We start from the raw sequence: 21394 nt of genomic DNA on the forward strand, positions 1-21394 counted from the left end.
GGTGGACCCTCCTGTCCCGCCTATCAAATAGGCAGATTCATTCAAACAACAAACATAATATTTAGGATCCATTGTCATGTGCCCGGGATTGGGGGTTCAAAGACAAAAATTAAACAGCCTCTGCCCTTAAGTAGCTTACATTCTGATTGAAGAGACTACGTGTGTGGGTGTGCGTTAATGTATACTAAAATCGAGGTAATTGAAGGGGTGCCGGTAGGCACCAGCTGCTGCCAGGATAAGGAAAGGACCCCAGTGCAAGATCGCCCACCCCGGGGAAGATAGATAGGCTCAGGCTCGGGGCCATCTTCCTTTAGGGCGATTAAGTTCCGGGGGTGGGGCCGACTGGAGGCGAGGCCGGGGAGTGTGGCCACGCGCGGGGGGCGGGTATTTTTCGAAGAACCCTGGAGCGCGCAGCCCGGCTCCGCCCCCGACCTCCTCCGCACCTGTCAGCCCCGGGAGTCCCGCCTTCCCAGCCCTCAGCCAATCCTCGCTCCTGGCGCTTCCTGTAACTCCCGCCCTCCTGTCCCGGATCCTCTAATCCCCGAGCGCCGAGGCACGTTCGACCGCCTGTTCCGGGTTTGTGGTTAGGTCAGGGTGGGGGGCGGGGCCCGGGGCCGAGGCGATGGGGCAGCGGGCGCTCCTCAGCCCCGGGGTCCTTGTACGAACCGGGCACACCGTGCTGACCTGGGGGATCACGCTGGTGCTCTTCCTGCACGAGACCGGTGAGCCTGGGGCCCCGCCCGATTCCCACACCTGCAAAGCCGGCCTGGGCATCCCCGGGAAGCCGCATGTGGTCCCGGCCACCGCCCCGTACGCGCCTGTCCCCCCCGGCCGATGCTGTCCCTGCGCCCGCCCTCCCGGGAGCCCTGCCTGCCTCGGGGCTCTCCCCCTCTCTGACCCTGCCTCTCCTCTACCTCGCTGTCATGTGTCTCTGCCGCTACCTCCCGGACCCTGCCTCTCTCCCCCCGGGAGTCCCTCTGCCTCCGCCAGCTGCTCCGGGCCGGTCCTCCCCCGCTTCTCCCCGTGTGTCTCCGTCGCGCCTATCTCCGATTTTGTGGGTCTTTCTGTTTGTCTCCCCCCGACTGCAGAGCTGAAGCAGCAGGAAGCCAGAGGAGAGCTGCTGCAGCCCCTGCTCTTCATCCTCCTGGTGCTCTGTTCTCTGCTGCTCTACCTGGCCGTTTCCCTCATGGACCCTGGCTATGTGGGGCCCGACCTGGAGACCCCACCGACCCAGCTCCAGGTAACCGCCGCTCCCCGAGGAGCGAGGGGAGGGGAGAGGCCGAGGGAGGGCCTGAGTTTTCATCCCATCCCTGTCCATTCCCCCGTGGAGATGGGAAGACCGGTTTTCCCCAGATGTCACAGGGAAGGAGCAGAGCTGAAAGCAGAGCCCAGATTTCCCGAATGCTGGGCTGGTTAACCCCACCACATTTTCCCTCTTGTGCATGGAACATTCCCAAACCTTCTGGGTCTAAAGCCATAGCACTAGGAACAACCTCTGTTCCTCTCTATTTTCTTACCCAGAAAGAACCTAAAGAGGAGCAGACAGCTATGATACCCCCAAAGACACTCCGGCTCCGGCGCTGTGGCTACTGTTTGCTACAGGTTGGTGAAGGAGACACAAGGGGATTGAGACAAGAAGGGACATCGGAGGCAAAACCACCTCCTTGCCTGAATGGGCTCTTTGACCTCCCTCAGAGCCAGGAGCTTGATGAAGTCCAAGGGAGCAGCTGAGATGCCATTCAAGTCCCCTCTTCCTCCCTACCCCTAGCTTGCCCTGTCTGGGATGTGATTCTTCCCCTGGAAGCTGTCCGAACTCTGCTCAAGTTTCACCTCCTCCAGGAAGTATCCCCAACCTTGGTCTTTGTAATCAGACCAGCAACTCAAATCTAACAGGCTGCCCTCATGACTAGTTAGTTATAGCCTTGTTGGTGTTTTTGCAAGTGTATCCTATCTCCCGTTTCCCATTGACAGCTCTTCCTTTAGCAGCCTTAGTGTCCCTAGTCTCAAAATGAACATTCATCCCTGCTCCTGTTACTAACAGGCTGTCCTCATCCCCTTCCCTACCCCACAGCAGCCCCTTCGTTCCAAACACTGCCGCTCCTGCAAACGCTGTGTCCGTCGTTTTGACCACCATTGCCCTTGGATTGAAAACTGTGTAGGTGAACGCAACCACCCCCTCTTCTTGGCCTACTTGGCAGTTCAGCTGGTGGTGCTCCTCTGGGGCTTGCACCTGGCCTGGTACGTACTCTTCTCCCCAGCCTGGAGATCTGCCTTCCTTGCCCAGAGTCTGGCATGGGGGAGACAGAGAAACTTCAGAAGGGATAGGGTCTGGGACAACTCCTACAGTGTGGAACCATAGGGCAGTATGTACCCACAGCTTTCTAGACCCTAGGGATGGTTCAGATGAAGACATATGTTTGTGTTTCCCCTGGGAAGGATCAGAGTTCTCTCCCAATGCTCCTCTTTCCCCCCTATCCCCTGCAGGTCTGGCCTCCATTTCCATGAGCCTTGGCAAAGCTGGTTCCAGCACAATGGTCTCCTTTTTGCCACCTTCTTGCTGCTGGGCCTCTTCTCAACTGTGGTGACACTGCTTCTGACCTCTCATCTCTACTTAGTAGCCAGTGATATGACCACATGGGAGTTTATCTCCCCACACCGAATTGCCTACCTCCGCCACCATCCTGATAGCCCATTTGACCGTGGCCTTGCCCGAAACCTGGCTCGATTTTTCTGTAACTATGGGGCTGTGCCCTGGGAAGTACTCTATGCCCAAGAAGAAGAGGGTGAGGCTGTATAGGGAATCTAAGAGAAGTGGGCAGTAGGGGCAGACTCTCTGGTGGCTTGCCATTCAGGTTAACTTACACATGCCTGTCAAGGTTGCACCTAAATTTCACTCCATCTTGGCACTTCTGTCCCCATAAGGTATGGGGGAGGAAGGTCACCTCTTTGCTACCCTTGACCCATTTGTGCCTAAACCCTGGATTCTTTCCCATTCTCCAGTCCTGTGACAGGTTGCTGGACCCCCTGGGGAACCACTGGACTGCAAAACAATGTCCCCTTCCCAGGAGACAAGCTTCATCCCAGAGGCTTAAGTTAGGTCAGGACTGGGGATGTGGACAATGGGATTTTTAAGGGCCAACTGGAAATGGTCACAGAGTAGTGTAGGTGAGGCCTCAGCTGGCTCAAGGCCCAAGGAGGGAAGCAAGAAGAACTGAGGCTCAAGTATGCACTGACATACTTACCCAGTCTATTTATGTAAACAGCCCTATTTAGTGTAAAGGCCTTTGAATTTTAGTTCCCAGTGAAGCCTCAGAACTTTTATATCTTTCCTTCCCCTCAGCATCCCCAGCCTTCCCAATTCAGACTACTTCCCCTAGGGTTCTGCAGTTTACAAATTTAATAATCCAAAAAGCAGGTAGACTGTTTGGAAAAAAAAAAACAACAACACACCGGTGCACCCTGCTTTCCACTGTGACCCTTCAGAAGTGTGTGCTTTGTACAGAAATGTTCAATAAACCCTGGCTGCTGACCAGCCTTGACTCTGGCTGCTGTCACCAGCTCACTCCCTAACTCCCACATCCTCCTCCCATCCCTACCCAGCCTAGGCCTAACTCTAGAAGGTCCTATAACAGCAAGGGAAGCCTCTTCCTCAGCCTTCCCTGCTTGTCTCTAAGGAAACAGAAGGGAATTATTAGGACCAGAATGGGATTCATAAATAAGGGACATCATTCCCTTCCCTGGGGCGGATGATAGCCAATAGCTTCAAGGGGAGGAAACAGTGCAAAAGTTGTTAGAAATTATTCCTAAAGCTTCAAAGGTGAATGGAGGGTGGGGTATGCCCACAAAGGAAAGAAGGCCTACCAGGCTTCCCCCTTGCCCCAGGCTTTCTACGTAAACCCAGCTGGGTAAAGAAGAAAGGGATATGGTGTACTACCTAAGGCTGCCCTGCCCCCCTAGTAGCTCAGACCTCCAGGAACCGATCAGAGACAAAGTCGAAGCCCCGGAAAGCAGCCTGCTGTCGAGAGCTGAGTGGACAGTGGGGATCAGGAGGTGTCAGGGCTGGAGGCAGCACTGTAAACTCTTGGTCAAAGTGGCGAAGGTCAGCAGGCCCACGCAGCAACGGCACATAGGGAGGCTGGACCCGGCAAGAAAGCAGAGCCTCCCAGTCTGTGGACTGAGGTAAGGGGGAGAGAGAGCAGAGACAGACAGAAAAGAGGTCAAAGGCACTAGTAGTTATCAATACCTCCACATCCCTCTACTCCCAGATACTGCCTTTCTTAACTTCTTCAGATGTCATGTCCCCTTTCTACCTGCCCACCCATCCGACCCTACCCCCCTTTTTGACCTGGTTTCATGGCTAGCCCAGGAATACTCATTCACAAAGCAAGGCACCAATTCACAACACACATATACCCTGCTTGGAGGTACCACCATCTTACCCTGAAGAAAGGATGGACTTTTATTTCCTCTGCATCCTGCCGACCTGCCCCCAAACGCTTCTCAGGACACTTCTGGAGCAACTAAGAAGACACAGGGAACAATGCTCACTTCAGGCAGCCCAGGCCTCTTCTCCTTCCTCACAAGAGTTGCCAGACAGAAGTAAGAACTTTAAAAGTCTGGGGGATGAGGATGGAATAGCGGGCCAGGGAGCTCTGTACCAAGAGTCAAGGTACCCACACCATCCTGTCCCTGGCCTGAGTGCCCACCTTCTGAATGAGTGCAAGGCCCTCCACAGACAAGAAATGAGGATAGGGAGCTTCCTCATTGACAATGCAGTCGAATACTTCCTCCTCTGTGTCCCCAGGGAATGGGCACTGTGAAGACAGTCATTTCAGGTGGAGGGAGTTAGCTCCTATTGAGTCCCCCCTACCTGGCTTCATGCCCCGAAGAAGGGTGCTCTGGGCTTGTGAAGAAGCAGAATAGTGGGGAATGGACTCACCTCACCCACCAGCATCTCATAAAGCAGTACACCCAGCCCCCACCAATCCACTGCTCGTGTGTATGATTCATCTGTCAGCACCTCAGGTGCCAGGAACTCGGGAGTCCCACAGAATGTGCTGGTGCGGTCTCCAAAACCCATCCCTGGAAGGCCAACATCAGTATCGGATTAGTTGACCAAAGGAGGTGGAGGTCAATATTACGTGCATGAGCACCTAAAATTCTTAATTCCTAATACATCAACTAGAGGGAAAAAAAGTCACCTCCCACTGCCTTTCAGACCAAAGCCTCTGTCTGCTCCTTGTACTTCATGTACTTATACATAGAGTTCTTGCCTAAGAACCCTTTGAGGAATCCCCATAGCCCCAGTAGATAATGGAGAACAGGGGGATAGATCCTCCCAAGTGGAACTAAACTGAGTCTGAGCTCATGTAAAGAGAACACTGAACGAAGGAATAGTCACTTGGAATTGGCCCCTTTTGGAAATTACACGACTGCTTCTTACCCTAACCCTGAAAGCAAGGTGCCAAGAAGGCCATGGTGAGGACCCCTGGGCTCCAAGCGCCCAGGCTGCCAGGCTGCCCTGTGCCCCCAGGCTAAACTCACCTTCCTTACACAGCCCAAAGTCAGCAATCTTGAGAAAACCTTTGGCATCCAGGAGGAGATTATCCAGTTTCAAGTCCCTGATGACCAACAGGAGAATCAGAGGTAAGGCAGCAGAAGAGGCCACTGAGTGGACTGGGTCCTAGGGTCCTCAACTGATGAGCCTCTCCACTGATGCTCTTCACTTGGGAAAAGCTAGGAAGGAAAGGGCGTTCTCCCCACCTCCCCCAACTGGGGCATCTCCCATGAAGGAGCCCAGACTCAAAAGCAGGAGGGTCCCTCACACCTCTTTCCTCCTGTGGCAGGCTGGGTGAGCATCACTTACCTGTAAACAATTTTCTTTTCATGCAGAAACTGCAGGCCTAGGACCACACAGGCCAGGTAAAACCTGGAGAGAGATCATTAGCAACAGGATCATAGGAGTTAGACCTGAAGGGAGCCCTAGAGGAAGTCTGAGGATAAGAGCTCATGGCCTGGGACACACGGGGATCGATGAGCCAGAGACAGCAGGAAGGAAGGTACCCTCAGCACATGAGTGATGACAAATGGAGAAGAGACAAGGACCCCTGCTCTTGTGGGGAAGATGTAGTTCCTACAGTGGCCCCGAAGGCTTGTTAATATCTCTTAACAGTGTTTAGCTTAGGTACCATCTTTTCTACAAAGCCTTCCTAGATCTCAGCAGCTGAAAGTGACCCCAGCCATTAGATTTGACTGGAGCACTTGGTATCTCTCCTTTGCCTCTATCACAGTCTACTTCATGTTACACTTAGTAGTATCAACATTCACATAGTGCTTTTTCTGTGTGCTCTTTTCATGGCATCTCTTTTGAACCTCAAGACAACCCTGTGAGGTAGGTATTATTACCACATTTACAGATGAGGAAATTGAAGCTGAGGTAAAATGATTTGCCCAGAGTCACACAGCTACTACATGTTGGAGGCCAGATTTGAATTCAGGTCTTCCTGACTCAGGCCCAGGACTCTATCCAGTGTACCACCTAGCTATCTATTTATGCCTATGTCCAGTAACAGATGAAACTCCTTGATGATAGCAACTATGGTAGTTTACATCTTTGAATCCCAAGACCCAGCGCAGTGCTTTGAACGTAAATATTGGTTGAATTGAATGAAAAAATACAGATGCCTTGTGAAGCCTACCAGGGGTTGAGGAGACCAGAGGAAAGGTAATGCTGCTAGCCTGGCAGTCAGGGAGCAGAGGAAAGAGGTGTGGGGGAACAAGAGGAGGGAAGGGGGGAATGCCCACCGAGCTTGGGGCTCAGGAAAGACATCAGCATGGATTCGCATCATCAGGTCACCCCCAGGTACAAACTCAGTCACGAAACAGAAGTGGCTGGGAGTCTGGAAGCACACCAACAGAGAGAGAAGGAAGGGGTGGCCAGAGTGGCCCACCATCTCCAGGATCCTCTTCTCACAGTACAAGCTGCATAGAGGAAAATGGGGTGTGGGCATCAGAGCCTAGGGTAAGAGGCCAATTCCAAAGGGTATTCTTGATCTGGGGCCAACTGCCATCCCTCTCCCCATCTGCTTGCCTTGGAGATAGCCCTGGTTACTACAGCCACCCCTGAGGATAACAGGTGCTCCCATCCATTCACCTCTCCAGCTCATCCCGGCTCAAGACATCCTGCTTCTTCAGTGCCTTGATTGCATAGAATGTCCCAGTCTTCTTATATTGAGCAAGGAGGACCTGGGACGCAGAGGAAGGCTGGGATTAAGAGGGAGCTCCCTATACCATCCAGTGAGAATAATCCAGTGGCATCCCAATGAATGCCTGCATTTGCCAAGCCCTATCTTCTCCTCAGGCAGAGGATCCTTTCCCATCTCTTACTTTCTAGGCTCTCCCCTCCTGCCACCCCCACTTCCCCATACCCAGGAGGGAAATATTCAATGACCCGAGACCTCTCTCTCTGAGGTCCTGTAATACCTTCCCAAAATGACCACGGCCCAGCACAGCAACATAACAGAAGTCTTGGAACTTGGGAGGTTTCCTACAAGAAGGAGGAATTGTGGGTACTGGAGGAAGGGGAAGAGCAGCCTGCAGAATAAGGGAAAAACTAATACCCACCAGGAATAGCATATTCAGTCTCTGGGCCCTGGCTCCTCTTACCTCCTAAATCTTGTGCTTCCAGCAATTAAGGCCTAGCCAAGGGCAATGAAGCAACAGCTGAGTCTGGAGGGGGGCATCCAGGTCACTGCCTCTAGCCCCTTCACCTCTGCCTCACCTCCCACCCCCATACAACCCTATCACACAGGGACTCCCTAGGTAATTGAGATATTGCCATTCTGAGAAGACTCAAACTCTGATCCTGAGTAGTGGAGGTTACCTGCTGAGTGTGGCACATGGCCCCTGTCTCAGCCTGTTCCTGTATTCCATGTGGGGACGTTTGGTACACTGCAAGGAAAAGGGGTTGGGGAAGAGGAGCCCTCAAGACAAGATTGGCCGCCCCTCCCAGAGACCATTCTGGCCCTGTTCATCCCAGGATGGAAGAGAATAACAGGGAGAAAAATAGATGCCCCACTCCCACTCAAGGCCTGGCCCTCACCCTCCACCCTGTTGCCCCCTCACCGGTGACTCCACAGACGCTGAATCCACGGGCAGGTAGAGACGTGGGGGCTTTGGTGGCAGCTGTTGCCCCGCCAGGGCTTTCTGTGCAGGGGCCTCCACAACCAGAGGCTTTGTCAGAGGGAAGGAACTGTGAGCAGTGGGGAAGATGGGGCAAGGAGATGAGGCCTCCATGAAATCATGGCATTTTAGAACTTGAAGGGTCATCTCTCATCCAACCATCTCTTTGTACAGGTAAGGAAACTGAGGCCCAGAGATATTAAATGCTCAATTTCACACAGGAACTAAGTGGCAGAAACAGGATTGGAATCCAAGTCTTCTGACTCCAAATCCAGTACTCTGTCCTCCACACCAGGGATCCTTAGCTTGGTGAAGCAGCAAAGCCCGTTGAACATAAAGGCCTGATGTCTGTCATTTACCATTTGTGTGACTTTGAGCAACTCACATAACCACTGTGGGCCTCCTTAGTTTCCTCATCAGTATAGTGAATGGGTTTAGCAGGATCTCTAAATTCCCCCATCCAATCCTAAATCTGTTACCCTCTGATCATGACCTTGGGTGAACAAAGAAAGCCTTTTCCTTCTCCGCCTCTACACCAAACCTTACCTGGGGGATGAAGAGCCAGGGGAGTCATGCGGGGAGGTTGGGGAAGGCCGCCCCCAAGGGGGGCTGAGGGTACTCGGGGAGCTGCAAGGAGGCAGCAGACTCATAACCAGTCTACCCCATGCTGCCATGCTGATATTCATCTGTGAGGCCCGGAGGAAATCCTGACCTGGAAGAAATACAGCCAGGTCAGCTCAGGCCCCCACAACACCCTGCCAGCTCCTCCCCACCTCCACCAGACTCCTCACCACGGTGTTTTGAAAAAATGCACTTCTGTCTCTGAAGCCGGGGCCTCCTTTCGATAACAGGGTCACAGAACATCACCTATGGGCAGCATGGAGGGATGAGAGACCATAGGGGTTACACACGTATCTTCTCTGGGGAGACAGCTCTCAATCTAGGGCTATCTCCCCATCCTTTCCCGTCTCCCACTTCCTTGTTCTTCATTTTCTTTTTTGATCTATTTTCCTAATAGAATGGCCCACAGTGAAAATAAGGAAAGAGAAAGAGTATATAGAATTGGGAAGTGGCATAGAGAAGGGGGAACTGTATTACCTCCACAAAGAGCTGGCCTTGAGGCTCCAAAGCCAAGGACAGTGTGTGGCGTGCATTGTCCAGGAAATCCTCCAGTCTCAAGAAAGCTACACCGCACAGCTCCCGCCAGTCCCTCCACTGTACCCCAATCTCCAATTCACGAGACTACAATGGGAGTTGGTTTGGGGGAGACAGCTCTCAATCCCCTGGGAACCCAGCTCCCTCCCAGTGGAGCCAATGTGAGGGGCAAGCTAAATTGCAGGGTAGTAGGGGGCCCAGACACCAGGAAAGGAAGACCTTTCACTAATCTAGGGAAGAGTGAGGAGGCAGAATTTTGACTCAGAAGAGTGTTAGTTCCACTCAACTGAGTGATGATCAGGGCCAGTGTCTTAGCCTTACCCGCTCTAGGGGGATCAGGAAAGTCTGGTCCCAAGCCTGAGCACTCACAGGCCCCCAGCCCGTCTGGCCCACCACACGGTTATCCACCTTCAGCACCGCCAGAACCTCCTCTGTTAAGGAGCAGACCCAATGAGAATGAGGATGGGGTACCAAGAAGTGCAAACAAGCGTGCCAGGAATTCAATGGACGGGGAGACCCTCAGTGGAGGACATGGCCAATGAGATGGGGAAGATTGTATCAGGGAGCACAGGCACCAGTGCAGTGAACTTAGAGGGCAGGGGGAGGCCAAGTCGGGCACAGGACAGAAAGAAGGTCACAAAGAAGGTAGAGACTCCCCTACCATGGACAAAACTAAGTCACAGGTTGGGGGCAGGGGTAAAAAGCTCCAAAGGAAAAAATATCAAGGAGAGAAGGGTAACCTCTCCCAGAGTCCCTACTTGGCCCTTCCCAAACTCACTGGTCAGTTCCTCAACACGCTGCTGTTTGCCCCAGCTCCACGGTCTACTTTCTCCTGGGCTACCCACCAATGCAGCCACTCGGGATCGGCCAGGAACCACTTCTAACAACTCTTGGCATCCTATGAGCTGAACCTCCAGGGTCCCTGTAGGGCACAGTGCCAGATTCAGACTTAATCTTCTTTCCCATTATTCTTGAGCTCAAAAGACTCAGAATTTAGAATAGGGGAAACACTGGCTGAAGAATGAAGAACGTTCTTCAGTCAGGACCACTTGGCCCCTGGCTTCTCTCACCTTTCAGAAAGTCTAATAAGGGAGGAAGAGAGAAAGGGAAAGAGAAATCAGGGGGCCATATTTGCAGTCATGGGAACCAGAGGAATTGTGGGAGGATATGACCACTCAGAGACCAACCATTGCTAAGCTTTTCTATCACTTGCTCCCTCCCTCTAGAGTGGGACAGGATCCTTAGAATCAGGGAGAGGGAGCAGAGGCCCTGAAAGGGCTCTGCCCATGTGATCTGAACCATTTGAAAGCATCAGAAAATTTCAGAACCTCAGTGGTGATCTAGTCTAACCTACCCAAAGCCTGGAATCCCTTCTACAACATCTCTGATAAGTAGCCATTCAGCCTCTGAGTGAAGACCTCCAGTAATGGAGGACCACTGTATCCCAGAGAAGCTCACTGTGTTGTCAGACAGCTCTGAGTATTATAACATTTTTCTTTATGTCAAGCCAAAATCTGTCTTCCTTTAACTTATCGGTTGCTTCTAGTTCCACCCTGTAAGACCAAACAGAAAGGGTCCAGTCTCCCTTCCCTTTCAAAAATATTTGAAGGCAGCAATCATGAGCAATTGATCAATACCACCCTCATGGTAACTATTTTCTGAATCGAAAATCGAAACTCGTGATCTGATAGAAGCTATTGCTTTTGCTACGTCTTATCTCTTCTTAAAATTGAGACATTCCTAGGAAATTCAAGATGTGGGCTTGTCCTATGCTAAGTTATTAACAGAAATGAATGAATGAAAAGGAAGCATTGGGAATTTTTTAAAAAAAAGCAAATACAGTCTCACAAGCCTTTAAGAGGCAGAGGAGGAGGAGATATGGCCCCTGCCCTCAAGGACTTGACACTCAGTTGAAGAGAAAAGAATAATGCTACCATGGAGGATGTGCAAAGTATCAAACAAGTGGTACAAATGGTAAATGCTGCGGACATTCAGAAGGGAAAGATATCTCTGACTACTCTAACCCTCAAGGAAGAGTTGGCACTTGAGATGAGACTTGGAAGATGGGGAGAAATCACGTAAACCTTCCCCTACCCCCAACTCCTATATATTTTTAATGTTTTAAATTATACAAAGCATTTTCTTCTCAAAAACCTTGTAATGTAAGGACAAATGTTATTATTCCTATTTTAGAGATGAGGAAACTGAAAATCTGTTGGTGTCAGGTGTGGCGTTAGAAGAGATGTGGGTTTGAATCCCAGCTCCAATACTTATTTATTAGCTGTGCAACCCAAGTCTAGCACTCTGGCCACAATATCAAGAAGAGAAAGAAGGGCATTCTAGGCTGGAAAACTGTGGGAGAAGATGATATTTTTATCTGTTGTGTCTTATTCTTCAACCAGGGTGTTAGCCCTTCTAGGGCAGAGAACATGCCTTCTTCGAACTACACAGAGAGTCATCAAGAAAATACTGACTAATCTGACAAAAAGAAAGGCCCTACAGACATCAAATTATCTGTGGTAGCATTTGTTGAGACAGCAAAGAACTGGAAATAAAGTAGCCACCCAACATCTGGAAAATGGCTCACCCAGTTTTTTGTACCTAAATGCAATGGAATATTACTGAGCTGCAAGAAACGATGAATGTGAAGAATACAGAGCAGCACTGGAAGATTAATATGAACTGATGCAGAGTGAAGTAAGCAGAACCAGCCAAACAACATGCACAGCAACTATGACCGTGTAAAGGGGAAAAACAAGAATAACAAAACAAGTGGAAGAGAATGGTTAGAAAGTATAATGCCTAAGCTCTTCCCAAAGATGAGGTCTGAGAAGATGCAACTCCCTGCTTCATCGTAGGGGAGGGGTCGGGAACATAAGTGTGGAACACTTTTTTCTTCTTTATTACAAGGTATGACTCTCTGGGGAAGATGGGGAAAAGGACACTGGGAAATGTTAGGTGATATAAAAATGGAAGTTATCAATAAAATTTTATTTTAAAACTAAGTCATGGCACATAATAACTGGTTAATAAATGCTTTATCTCTCTAACAAGTACTGATTGATTTATTAACTAGGGTCAGAAATATCCAATTCTAGGAGATAGGTGAGGAAGAGAGAGGGATCCCAGTCCTTGATGAGAAGACACCCACTTAGTCCAACAGTCACCCCACCGAACACATAAATATCCCTATGCCTGTGGGAGGAGAATCTACGACTGCTCCCCTCCCCCTCTTCTCTTATAGTTCAGAGGCATTGAAGCCCTCTCCCTCAGGGCATCTTGAGGTTGGACTCTCAGTGACTACCCTTCCACACAAAAAGAAGGGGATTGAAAAACACAGACTAAAAGGATGTCTGAGCTGGCAAAGACCTTACAAGAGAGTGTGTTAGAACAGACTTTTAGAAGGTCAGAGCTCAGAGTATCCGGTTCAACTCAATGTGATTGCAGGATTCCCCGCTATAGGATGTGGTCATATGGCCTCTGCCAAGATACCTCAAGTGACACGGAAGCAAAAGGGGAGTTATTGCTATTATCGTTATAATAGTGTTAGTGTTACAATAAATAATGCTACCTTACACTTATGGAATAATTTAAACTTTGCCAAGTATCTTTTTTCATCTTCATTAATACTCTGGATCATCATAGTACCCCAGGGAGGGAGGTAGAGTCCAATTTGGTAGTATCATTTAACATACAAGTAAAGAGACGTCTAGAGAAATCAAATGACCTCAGGGATGCCATCTCCTGCCCTCTAGCTCTCCTCTACTTCCACTCCGTGGTGGAATAGTGAATCAGTCTTCCTGACTCTTAATACGGGGCTATCTCTTTCTACTTAAAAGTAGGGTTTGAGGGGCAGGTAGGTGGCACAGTGGATACAGCATCGGCCCTGAAGTCTGGAGGACCTGAGTTCAAATCCAGCCTCAGACCAAACACTTGACGCTTACTAGCTGTGTGACCCTGGGCAAGTCACTTAACCCCAATAGCCTAAAAATAAAAACAAACAAACAAAAACAGGGTTTGAAAGGTTTGAAGAGAATGGAAAGAGAGGTTAGGCCCGAAGAACATGGGGAAATCTAACACCCACCAGGAACACCATATTCAGCCTCCCCAGCCTTAAACCTTGTATCATGAAGGCCAGGCAGAGGGCAATGAGGCAACAGCTGAGCCTAGGTTGAGCATCAAGGTGATGGCCTCTAGCCTTTCCTCTATATCCCGAGTGAAGGTTAAAAGGTGTAGGAACTGTGTTCCTTACCTGTGAGGGCTATGGGTTTGATGAGAGACCCAGTGGGCTGGGGACTCCCTGGCATGCCCTCCCGTAGCTCTCGGGCCACAAGGATTCGGAGTGGGTGGGCTGGAGGAAGTTCTGTCATTAGCCGTTCCAGTGCCAGACGTAGGAGGTCCAGCTTTTGCAAGGACTCTCGAAAGCCGAGTCTGGGCCTTCAGGGCAGAAAGGAGAAACGGAGACAGGGTAGAGGCCAGTAGAGTCCCCCTAAATGCCCTGCCCCAACCTCTCCCTCTAAGGACCAGCGTTTCTGAGTAGCCCATCCAGAGGACCCTTCCTTACTGGCCTATTCCCTATTTAGGGACTGAGAAAGAAGGAATAGAGACCTGAGAGGGATGGGGAAGGGAGGGACGAAGGGAAGGAAAGGAGAAGAGAAAGGATGAAGGGGGAAGAGGCAGAAAAGACATTGTCCGTCAGTTGAGTTGGTATCCAAGGTTGCAGAGTAACTCACAGGATTTAGGTCAAGAAGAAGGCTTAGAAGTTATCAAGCCCATCCCCCTCGTTTTACAGATGAGGAAACTGAGGCCCAAAAAGCCAAAGTAACTTACCCAAGGTCACCCAGGTAACAGGTAGCAGGGTCAGGACTTGAAACCAGGTGCTCTGACATTAAACTGACTCGTCTTTCCACTTATCATCCTGCCTCCTCTGAGTCATGAATGGGACCCCAGAGCACCTGACCCTGCGTCAGTGGGAACCTACCCCTGTCCTCAGCCCTGGGTCTGCAGTCTCACCTCAGCCAGGGCCTTACGGTCCTGTAGCCTCCGGCCCCCTAGCAGTTTCACCACATTCTTGGCACCCTCTGCTACAGCTGTCTCGATCCGAAACCGATGACGAAGGTCCCCAGCCCGTAGCTCCCTTCGCTGTTCTGGCCCTGGGACAGTGTGTGCATGGGAGTAGGTGGGGATAGTGTGGGAAGGGGGGAGAAGAGACCCATGGGAGAAAGGTCAGGACCTGGCTATCCCTTCTTCCCCACTCCAGACCTCAGGCCCTTCCCCAGACAGGGGCTCAGGGTACTTCACCTGGTGCCAGAGCCTCCCCAGAGGCTCCCAACTTCCCAATCTGCATTCGGAGAAGCTCGATTTTCACCTTGCTGTCTCGAAGCATCTGCTGAGCAGCTGACAGCAGCCTGCGTTCCTACGGGTTCAGGGGAAGCAGCAAGGACCAGGCCATTAGAGGTCCCAGCCAATACCTACCCATGCTACCTATAGGAGACCCCAGACACAACCTTCTCTATTAAGCCAATCTGTCCCTCCTTCCAAACTCTACTCAAAAATCCCCCTGCAGAAGAGAAGATTCAGATAACCCATTTGTATTAGCTTTCAACTCCCATTGGATAGGGTATTACTAACCAGTAAGATCATGGAGGGCTTCATGGAGGAGGTAGCATTTGAGTTATGTCTCTAAAGGACTGGTAAAAAAGCGGAATTAGGGAAAGACAGAATATTCCAAATATTCCAGGCATGGAGGAAAGCAAACAAAGGCACAGCAGCGGGAAAAGCCCTGAGACTAGTCGCTGTGTCTTTCTGTGATTATCTCTTAAACTCCTCCATAAGTCAATAAACATTGAAGTACATATTGTGTGCCAGGTACTGTGCTAAGCCCTAGAACAGGCCCTGCCCTCAAGGAGCTGACAGTCCAACAGGGGAGATGACATGCAAACAACTATGTACAATTAAGCTATATAGAGAATAAGCTGGAAATAATCAACGTCACCCTAGAAGTAAGGGAGACCAGGAAAGGCTTCTGACAGGATGGGGGATTTTAGCTGGGACTTCTCTTGCTCCCTTGTTTCCTCTCCCTCCCCAGGGACAGGGCTGTCTCTCTTCTCCCACATCCAGGTCTCCCTGAGGGCCAGGGCCATATCTTCCTTGTCAGCCTGAGCCCCCACCAGTGGAGGCTGTGTTTCCCCACTCAGACCAGATCCTCCTGAGGGCAGGCACCCTGGGTCTCCTATTTCCTCTGTCTTATTCACAGATTTGGTCATGTCATTCCTCTGCTCAAAAATCTGCAGTCTCTCCCTACTGCCAACCCAGGCAAGGTGCAGCTCCTATGCCTGACATTCAGTCTCTTGCTACCCTTCTTTTGCTACCAGCTTTATGTCATGTTACTCCCATCCTGATGCTCAATTAGGCGCCAACTAAACCTGACTATTCTCTGGCACCTAAACACTTGCTGATCTCTCCCATCATTGTGCTTTTGCTCAGTGTTCCCCATGCCTGGAATATAGTCCCTTTCCCTAATTCCCCTCTTGAATTTCTGCCAGTTTTTTTTAGGGACCAAACTCACATGCCCCCCTCCTCCATGAATCCTGATCCTCTATCAGACCTAACCCAGCACTTCCTTAAAGATCTAATACACTTACTTACCTCAGGATAATTTGTTTTATGAGTGACTATGTTATCTTACCTCCCCACTAGACTGCAAGTGCCATGAGGACAGGATCTCATCTCAATTTTGTCTCCCCCAGTAACGAGTATTGTATGCTGTACTCAGCAGGCACTTAACAAATGTTTATTGCTCTTGTCTTTACTCAAAGTGTCTAGCATTTAGTGTGGGAACACAAGAAGTCATTCCACACTAAATGCTCAGCTTACCAACCTACCCCACGCCCCCTTTGCTGGGGAGAGAACTACCCCAGTCCCAGGCCCCAGGAGTCCTGGTGCCCAACTCTAAACTAGGTCATGGGGGTCTCACCTTTGGACTGCCATTGGCATAGGTGTTAGCCATGTTCTCTGCTCCTTGTTTCACCTTCAGCTCTATCTGTAGCTGCTTCCGCAAAGCTTCCAGATGTCTGGTCACTGGCTTTTCCTCCCTTGGGTGAGGCTCAGAGGCTGTGGAATTTACAGGAGAAAGCAAAACCCTTTGTTCATGAGCTCAGGATGGGGAAAAGACAGAAGGAGGAGGCAAGGATTGGGGTGGACAGTGGGGGGTAGATCTCCTAAGCTCAGCCAGAAACTCCCTGGTCCTCAGGATACATCCTAGCCTCTCCAGCACCTTCTATAAGATAACAGCCTATGGCAGCAGAGGATAAATATGGCTGTCCAGGAAATCAGGTGATTGCCTCTATGCTGTTCAAAGTGGGGTACTAGGACGGGGGGGGCTCTTAATCTGGGGTCTGAACTTGTTAGTTTTCTATTTTGATAATTGTATTTCACTATACTTTGCTTTCTTTGTAATCCTATGTTTTTTGTTTTGCTTCGTTTTGTCTGCATTTAAGAACATTATTCTGAGGGGCAGCTAGGTGGCACAGTGGATAGAGCAGTGGCCCTGAAGTCAGAAGGACCTGAGTTCAAATGCGGCCTCAGACCAAACACTTGACACTCTCACTAGCTGTGTGACCCTGGGCAAGTCACTGAACCCCAATTGCCTAAAAGCAAAAAAAAAAAAAGAACATTATTCTGAGATGGGAGCCATTAGGTTTCCCCAGACTGCCAAAAGGGTCCACAACCCAGTAAAGGTGAACTCTTTCACTAGAAGGACCTGAGGGTCAAGGATTTATGTCTTCCATCAGAATGAGCTCCTGAAGGGCAAAGGGCACCCATCATACCTGGTGATCCCCAGAAGTAGGGACCCAGATGCTTTCAATTTTAGCTTTGCTGAACATCAACCCATAGCATTTAGAGGTAAAAAGGATGACAGGATCAGAGATTTGAAGCTAGAAGGAACCATCCTTAGAGATCATCTATCTCAATCTCTTCAGTTCTCAGAGGGGGAAACTGAGTCACAGAAGAGGAAAGTGACTTGCCCAAGGGTCACAGAAGTAATGATTAGCAAAGCTAGCATATGAACTAAGATCCTCTGACTCCAAATCCAAAGCTTTTTCCACAAAGCCAAGTTGCCGTCCATAATAGGTTATTAAGAAGAAGTGGAGAATGCTTAGAGTATATAACAAAGCCTCCAGACCATGTCCCAGGACCTCCTCCATACAGTTCCCCAGTGTTTCTATCAGACCCAGCTGTCATGAGTTGAAGGGATGAGGGACTCAGCCTCTACTCTTCCCTCATATTCCCAATTTCCCTACTAGCCAGTCTACCAGACCCCAGTCAGGCTCACCAGCAGGGCTCTGGGCCTCATCAGGAAGCAAAATGTGAGCATTGAGCTCTTGCAGGTCCCAATGGAGCTGTTCCAGTCTTCGGTTGGAGGAGCGGAGCAGCTGGTCCACATGGCCCAAGTTTCGCCGGGTAGTGGTGACCCTGCGTAGGTTTTCAGCACCTTCTTTGATCTTCAGCTCTTTTTGAATGGCCTTTCGGATCACCTCCTTCTCGCCCTCCAACCGATGCTGGGAACTGGGGTCTGGCAAGCTCTCATTTGACCCCGGCTGCACTGTGAAATTCCCCTGCAAGAGATAAAGGAGGAGGAAACATAAGTCAGTTAGATGTGAGGGGCTTCCCCAGACTGCCAAAAGGGGTCCAAAAAGAGGAAGAACCCTTGCGCTACAGGGACCTGAGAGTCAAGGGTATATGTCTTTCATCAGACTAAGCTCCTCAAGGGCAAAGAGATCCTTTGCTAATGTCAAGCTTTCTCTTTCTGTCTTCTACCCAATCTAAAATCTCCAGTCAGGAAGACATCTGGAAGAGGTGAGTTCATTCACCCTGCTATTATTTGCTAGTTATCTTTTGAAAAAGGATCATAGCAATTGAAGAATGACTAAAAGTGAACCTTTAATTTCCCACTACAGGCTTCTGTTTCCCCATGACAGTCAACCTGGTCTCTCTATGTAAATCCATACAAATTAAAGCTTGGCCTTATACTGACCCTACCTCCCCCCCAAGGAAAACAAGCCCAATTGAAGTCAGCTACATGCAGGTGAATCCAGAGTTAGAAGACAGCCCTGCCTATGACATTCAGGTCACGCAGCTGAGTAACCCTGAGGAATCACTTAACCTCTCAGCCTCACTGTTCTCATCTGTAAAATGGATTGGGTGGTTGTGAGAAAAGTGCTTTGTAAATCTTAAAGCTCTAAGGGAGTTATTATTATCAGGTAGGGTCAATATCATTTACAGGCTAATGTCTGTCTTTCTGCTGTCTGATCCTAAATTAGTTCCTGGGCAAGAAGAGAAACCTGAAGCCCTACTTCTTCAATAGACCCTTTTCAACTTAAGTGGCAGAAATAAATATGGACATGGTAGGCCCCGGACTGGTAGGGCCCTGGCAGTCAGACCATCAAACAGGAATTCACACCCAAAAGAATGAGATTTCAACACCATCTTTCAGGATTTCTATTTGTCCTCTAGTATCATAATCTCCTTTAAAAGTCACCAGTCCAGTTTTCCCTCACTTCCTTCCCGCCCTCCCATTCCAGGTGGATTTTATCCAAGTCATCAAAAACTTTGGTGGGGAATCCCCAATTCCCAAGATCCCCTAGGAAGGTATTTCCACCTTCATTTATCCACTAAGTCCTCCCTAATAACAACCACTAAATCAATCTATTTTTTTTCCTTATTCTCTTTGAAGGAACATTAGCTCAAAACCCTCCCACATACACCCCAGTACAACCTCTTCTTGCCTGGCCTCAAAGCTATAAACTTTCAAACTTTCCAAAGCAATTTCCCATTCGTTATCTCACAAAAACTCAAGAAGACAGGATAGGGGGATTATTATTCTTGTTTTTTCATATGGGGAAACTCAGATTCCAAGCAATGAAGTACTTTGCCCAATGTTAATGCATTGAGTTAATGACAAAGGCAAGACTAGAACTAGGTGTCTGGACTCCCGGTCTAGGAAGTCCTTCCACTATCCTATAAGTGGCAATTGATACCATTTCCTTGGACGGGTATCTTCAGATAGGGCCTAAATACTGAGAAGAGCAGAATTCTCTAGTTAAGAACCCCAAGGACTAGATCTTCACATCCCTAGAGGTGAGGAAGAGATTAGTCTCACTAACTTGCTCAGAGGAAAAAACGCAATACTCTCTTTGAGGACTGCCAGATTTCAAAGTTAAAATACTTTCTGGTAGCAGAAACTGATCTCACCGGGTTCAGCCACCACCCCCAAGGAACCCCACCCAAGGAACCCCTCCAAACTTCTATGTTACCTTGGGGGTCACACCAGTCTCCATTATCTTGGCCTTGGGGGGAAAAGTGAAGCCCCAACTGGTCTCTAGCTGCCCTCTTGTCTGCCCCTCCCTGTCGGGCTGGGGCCCAAGATAGGGGTGGGGGCCCAAACGGCTCAGGAAATCCTTCACCCTCCACCCGATCCGGGCCCTAGGCCAAGCTCCTGAGCAAACAAAGATCCCATGGAGCGGGGGGCCTGGCCACTAGGGTCCTGAGTCACTCTCCCTGGTAGGGAGGTTCCCAGCCAGGAAATCGGAAAATGTGTACAAGCTACCCTTGGAACAAACCAGACACTCAAGCGGGGAGGGAGATGAAGAGGCTGAGCAGGGCCCAGAGTAAGGACAACCTAGGCAAGTTTATTTCCCACACTAGAAGGGGCTATGAACCCCTCCCAACTCAGCACCCTCTTTTATATAACCTAGGGCTCTTCATGTACTCCATTCCCACCATATTCTGTATGTTTCCCTAAAGCTGGACATATCTCATAGTTTGTTGGACCTGGAGGGAGAGAGACCTTATAGATCCATTAGTATTACGGAGTAAATTCCACTATTTTACAAATGGGGAGACTGAGGCCCAGAGAAGGTAAGTTAAATAGGTCACAAAGCCAGTTACAGGCACAGGCAGAATGGTTCAGTAGTGAGGCAGTGTAATGTGGTGAGTAGAAAGAGAACTGAATTTAACATCAAAGAAGGTTAGCAGGAATCCCAGGATCTGCTCCTTATGGTCCTGACTTTTGGTTAACATTATCTGTGTGATTTAAGTGTGGGCAAGGCTCAGGTTTTTCCTCTATAAAGTGAGAGAGCGGAACTAGACCTCTGAGGTCCCATCGGGCTCCGAATCTATCATCTAGTGACCTCCAAGGACCCTTCCAACTTAGAGCTGGAATTCTAGGAGTTCTGGGTCTCCAGGCTCCCAATCTTGAGTGTTTCCATTACATTCCACTGGCCCTAATGAGGGATGTGGAAGTGAGTGGTGTGGCTGGCCAGGGGATTAGGAGTCTTAGGCCAACCTCCGGTGAGGAAGTTCCTCATCCTCTCTTGAGCCTCCATAGTTGGAAAGGGCCAGGGTCTCTCCTGGCTGTCTCCCTGGGGAGAATGTGAGGAGTTAAGGCAAAGGATCTTAAACTTTGTATTCGGGTCCACAGATCCCCTGAAATGTATGCAAAGACCTCTTGTCCGTGGACCCTGGATTAAAAATTCCGGAGTTAAGAGATGGGAGTTTGGAGAGAAGGTTGGGGTGTGTGACTGGGAGGCCTGGCCCCGGAGCTGCTCGGGTAGGGGAAGCCCACAGTAGCTGGAGCTGGCGGCAGGTGAACTCATGCCCCACCCGCGGGCCGGACCTGCCCAGACGCTCCCCCTATCCCTGAATCACCCCAGGCACATCCCCCACCTTGTCTGCCTGGTCACCCATCTCCCCCACAGTACCCCCGGCCTCCTCCCTCCCCTTTGCAGAGCCTCAGCCGCCCTTCGCGTCTGCTTGGCCGCCCCCTCCTCTGCCGTACCTCTGGCCCCCCAGAGTGTGCCCACTTCTTCTCCCTCTGCCTGGGCGCCCCCTCCCCTAAATGTGCCCGCCCCTCCCCCGCCGTTCCCTTGCCTCCCCCCCCCCGCCCTGTGTCCCCGCCCCTCTCTTGCAGCTACCTGGCTTCCCCCTCCAGCCCCGTCCCTCCACCCACAACCCCCCCGCCCCGGTGTGCCCGCCGCTCCCTTGCAGCGTCCCTGCT

The 21394-nt window shown here is 50.2% G+C and overlaps 2 protein-coding genes across 2 annotated transcripts; one reads left to right on the top strand and one right to left on the bottom strand.

Annotated features, from left to right (window-relative positions):
• The first annotated feature begins 575 nt into the window (after positions 1-575).
• On the top strand, positions 576-3544 carry ZDHHC12 (zDHHC palmitoyltransferase 12). Its single transcript, XM_020965471.2, has 5 exons — positions 576-722; positions 1089-1240; positions 1522-1602; positions 2072-2238; positions 2485-3544. Exons 1-5 carry the CDS (start codon positions 623-625, stop codon positions 2795-2797), a joined length of 813 nt encoding a protein of 270 aa, XP_020821130.1. The 5' UTR covers positions 576-622; the 3' UTR covers positions 2798-3544.
• On the bottom strand, positions 3380-19761 carry PKN3 (protein kinase N3). The gene is given in 23 exon segments (XM_020965468.2): positions 3380-4174; positions 4440-4520; positions 4707-4814; positions 4940-5082; positions 5545-5621; positions 5867-5929; positions 6805-6981; positions 7154-7245; positions 7483-7546; positions 7883-7950; positions 8125-8251; positions 8728-8893; positions 8973-9048; positions 9280-9423; positions 9658-9767; positions 10115-10258; positions 13589-13757; positions 13759-13773; positions 14350-14489; positions 14638-14752; positions 16313-16449; positions 17672-17954; positions 19653-19761. Coding segments are annotated over 23 exon segments (2736 nt in total). The 5' UTR covers positions 19677-19761; the 3' UTR covers positions 3380-3961.
• Positions 19762-21394: the final 1633 nt, after the last annotated feature.

The sequence above is a fragment of the Phascolarctos cinereus genome, unplaced genomic scaffold, assembly GCF_003287225.1.
Source record: "Phascolarctos cinereus isolate Bilbo 61053 unplaced genomic scaffold, phaCin_HiC Scaffold_2;HRSCAF=192, whole genome shotgun sequence".
Classification (NCBI taxonomy): domain Eukaryota; kingdom Metazoa; phylum Chordata; class Mammalia; order Diprotodontia; family Phascolarctidae; genus Phascolarctos; species Phascolarctos cinereus.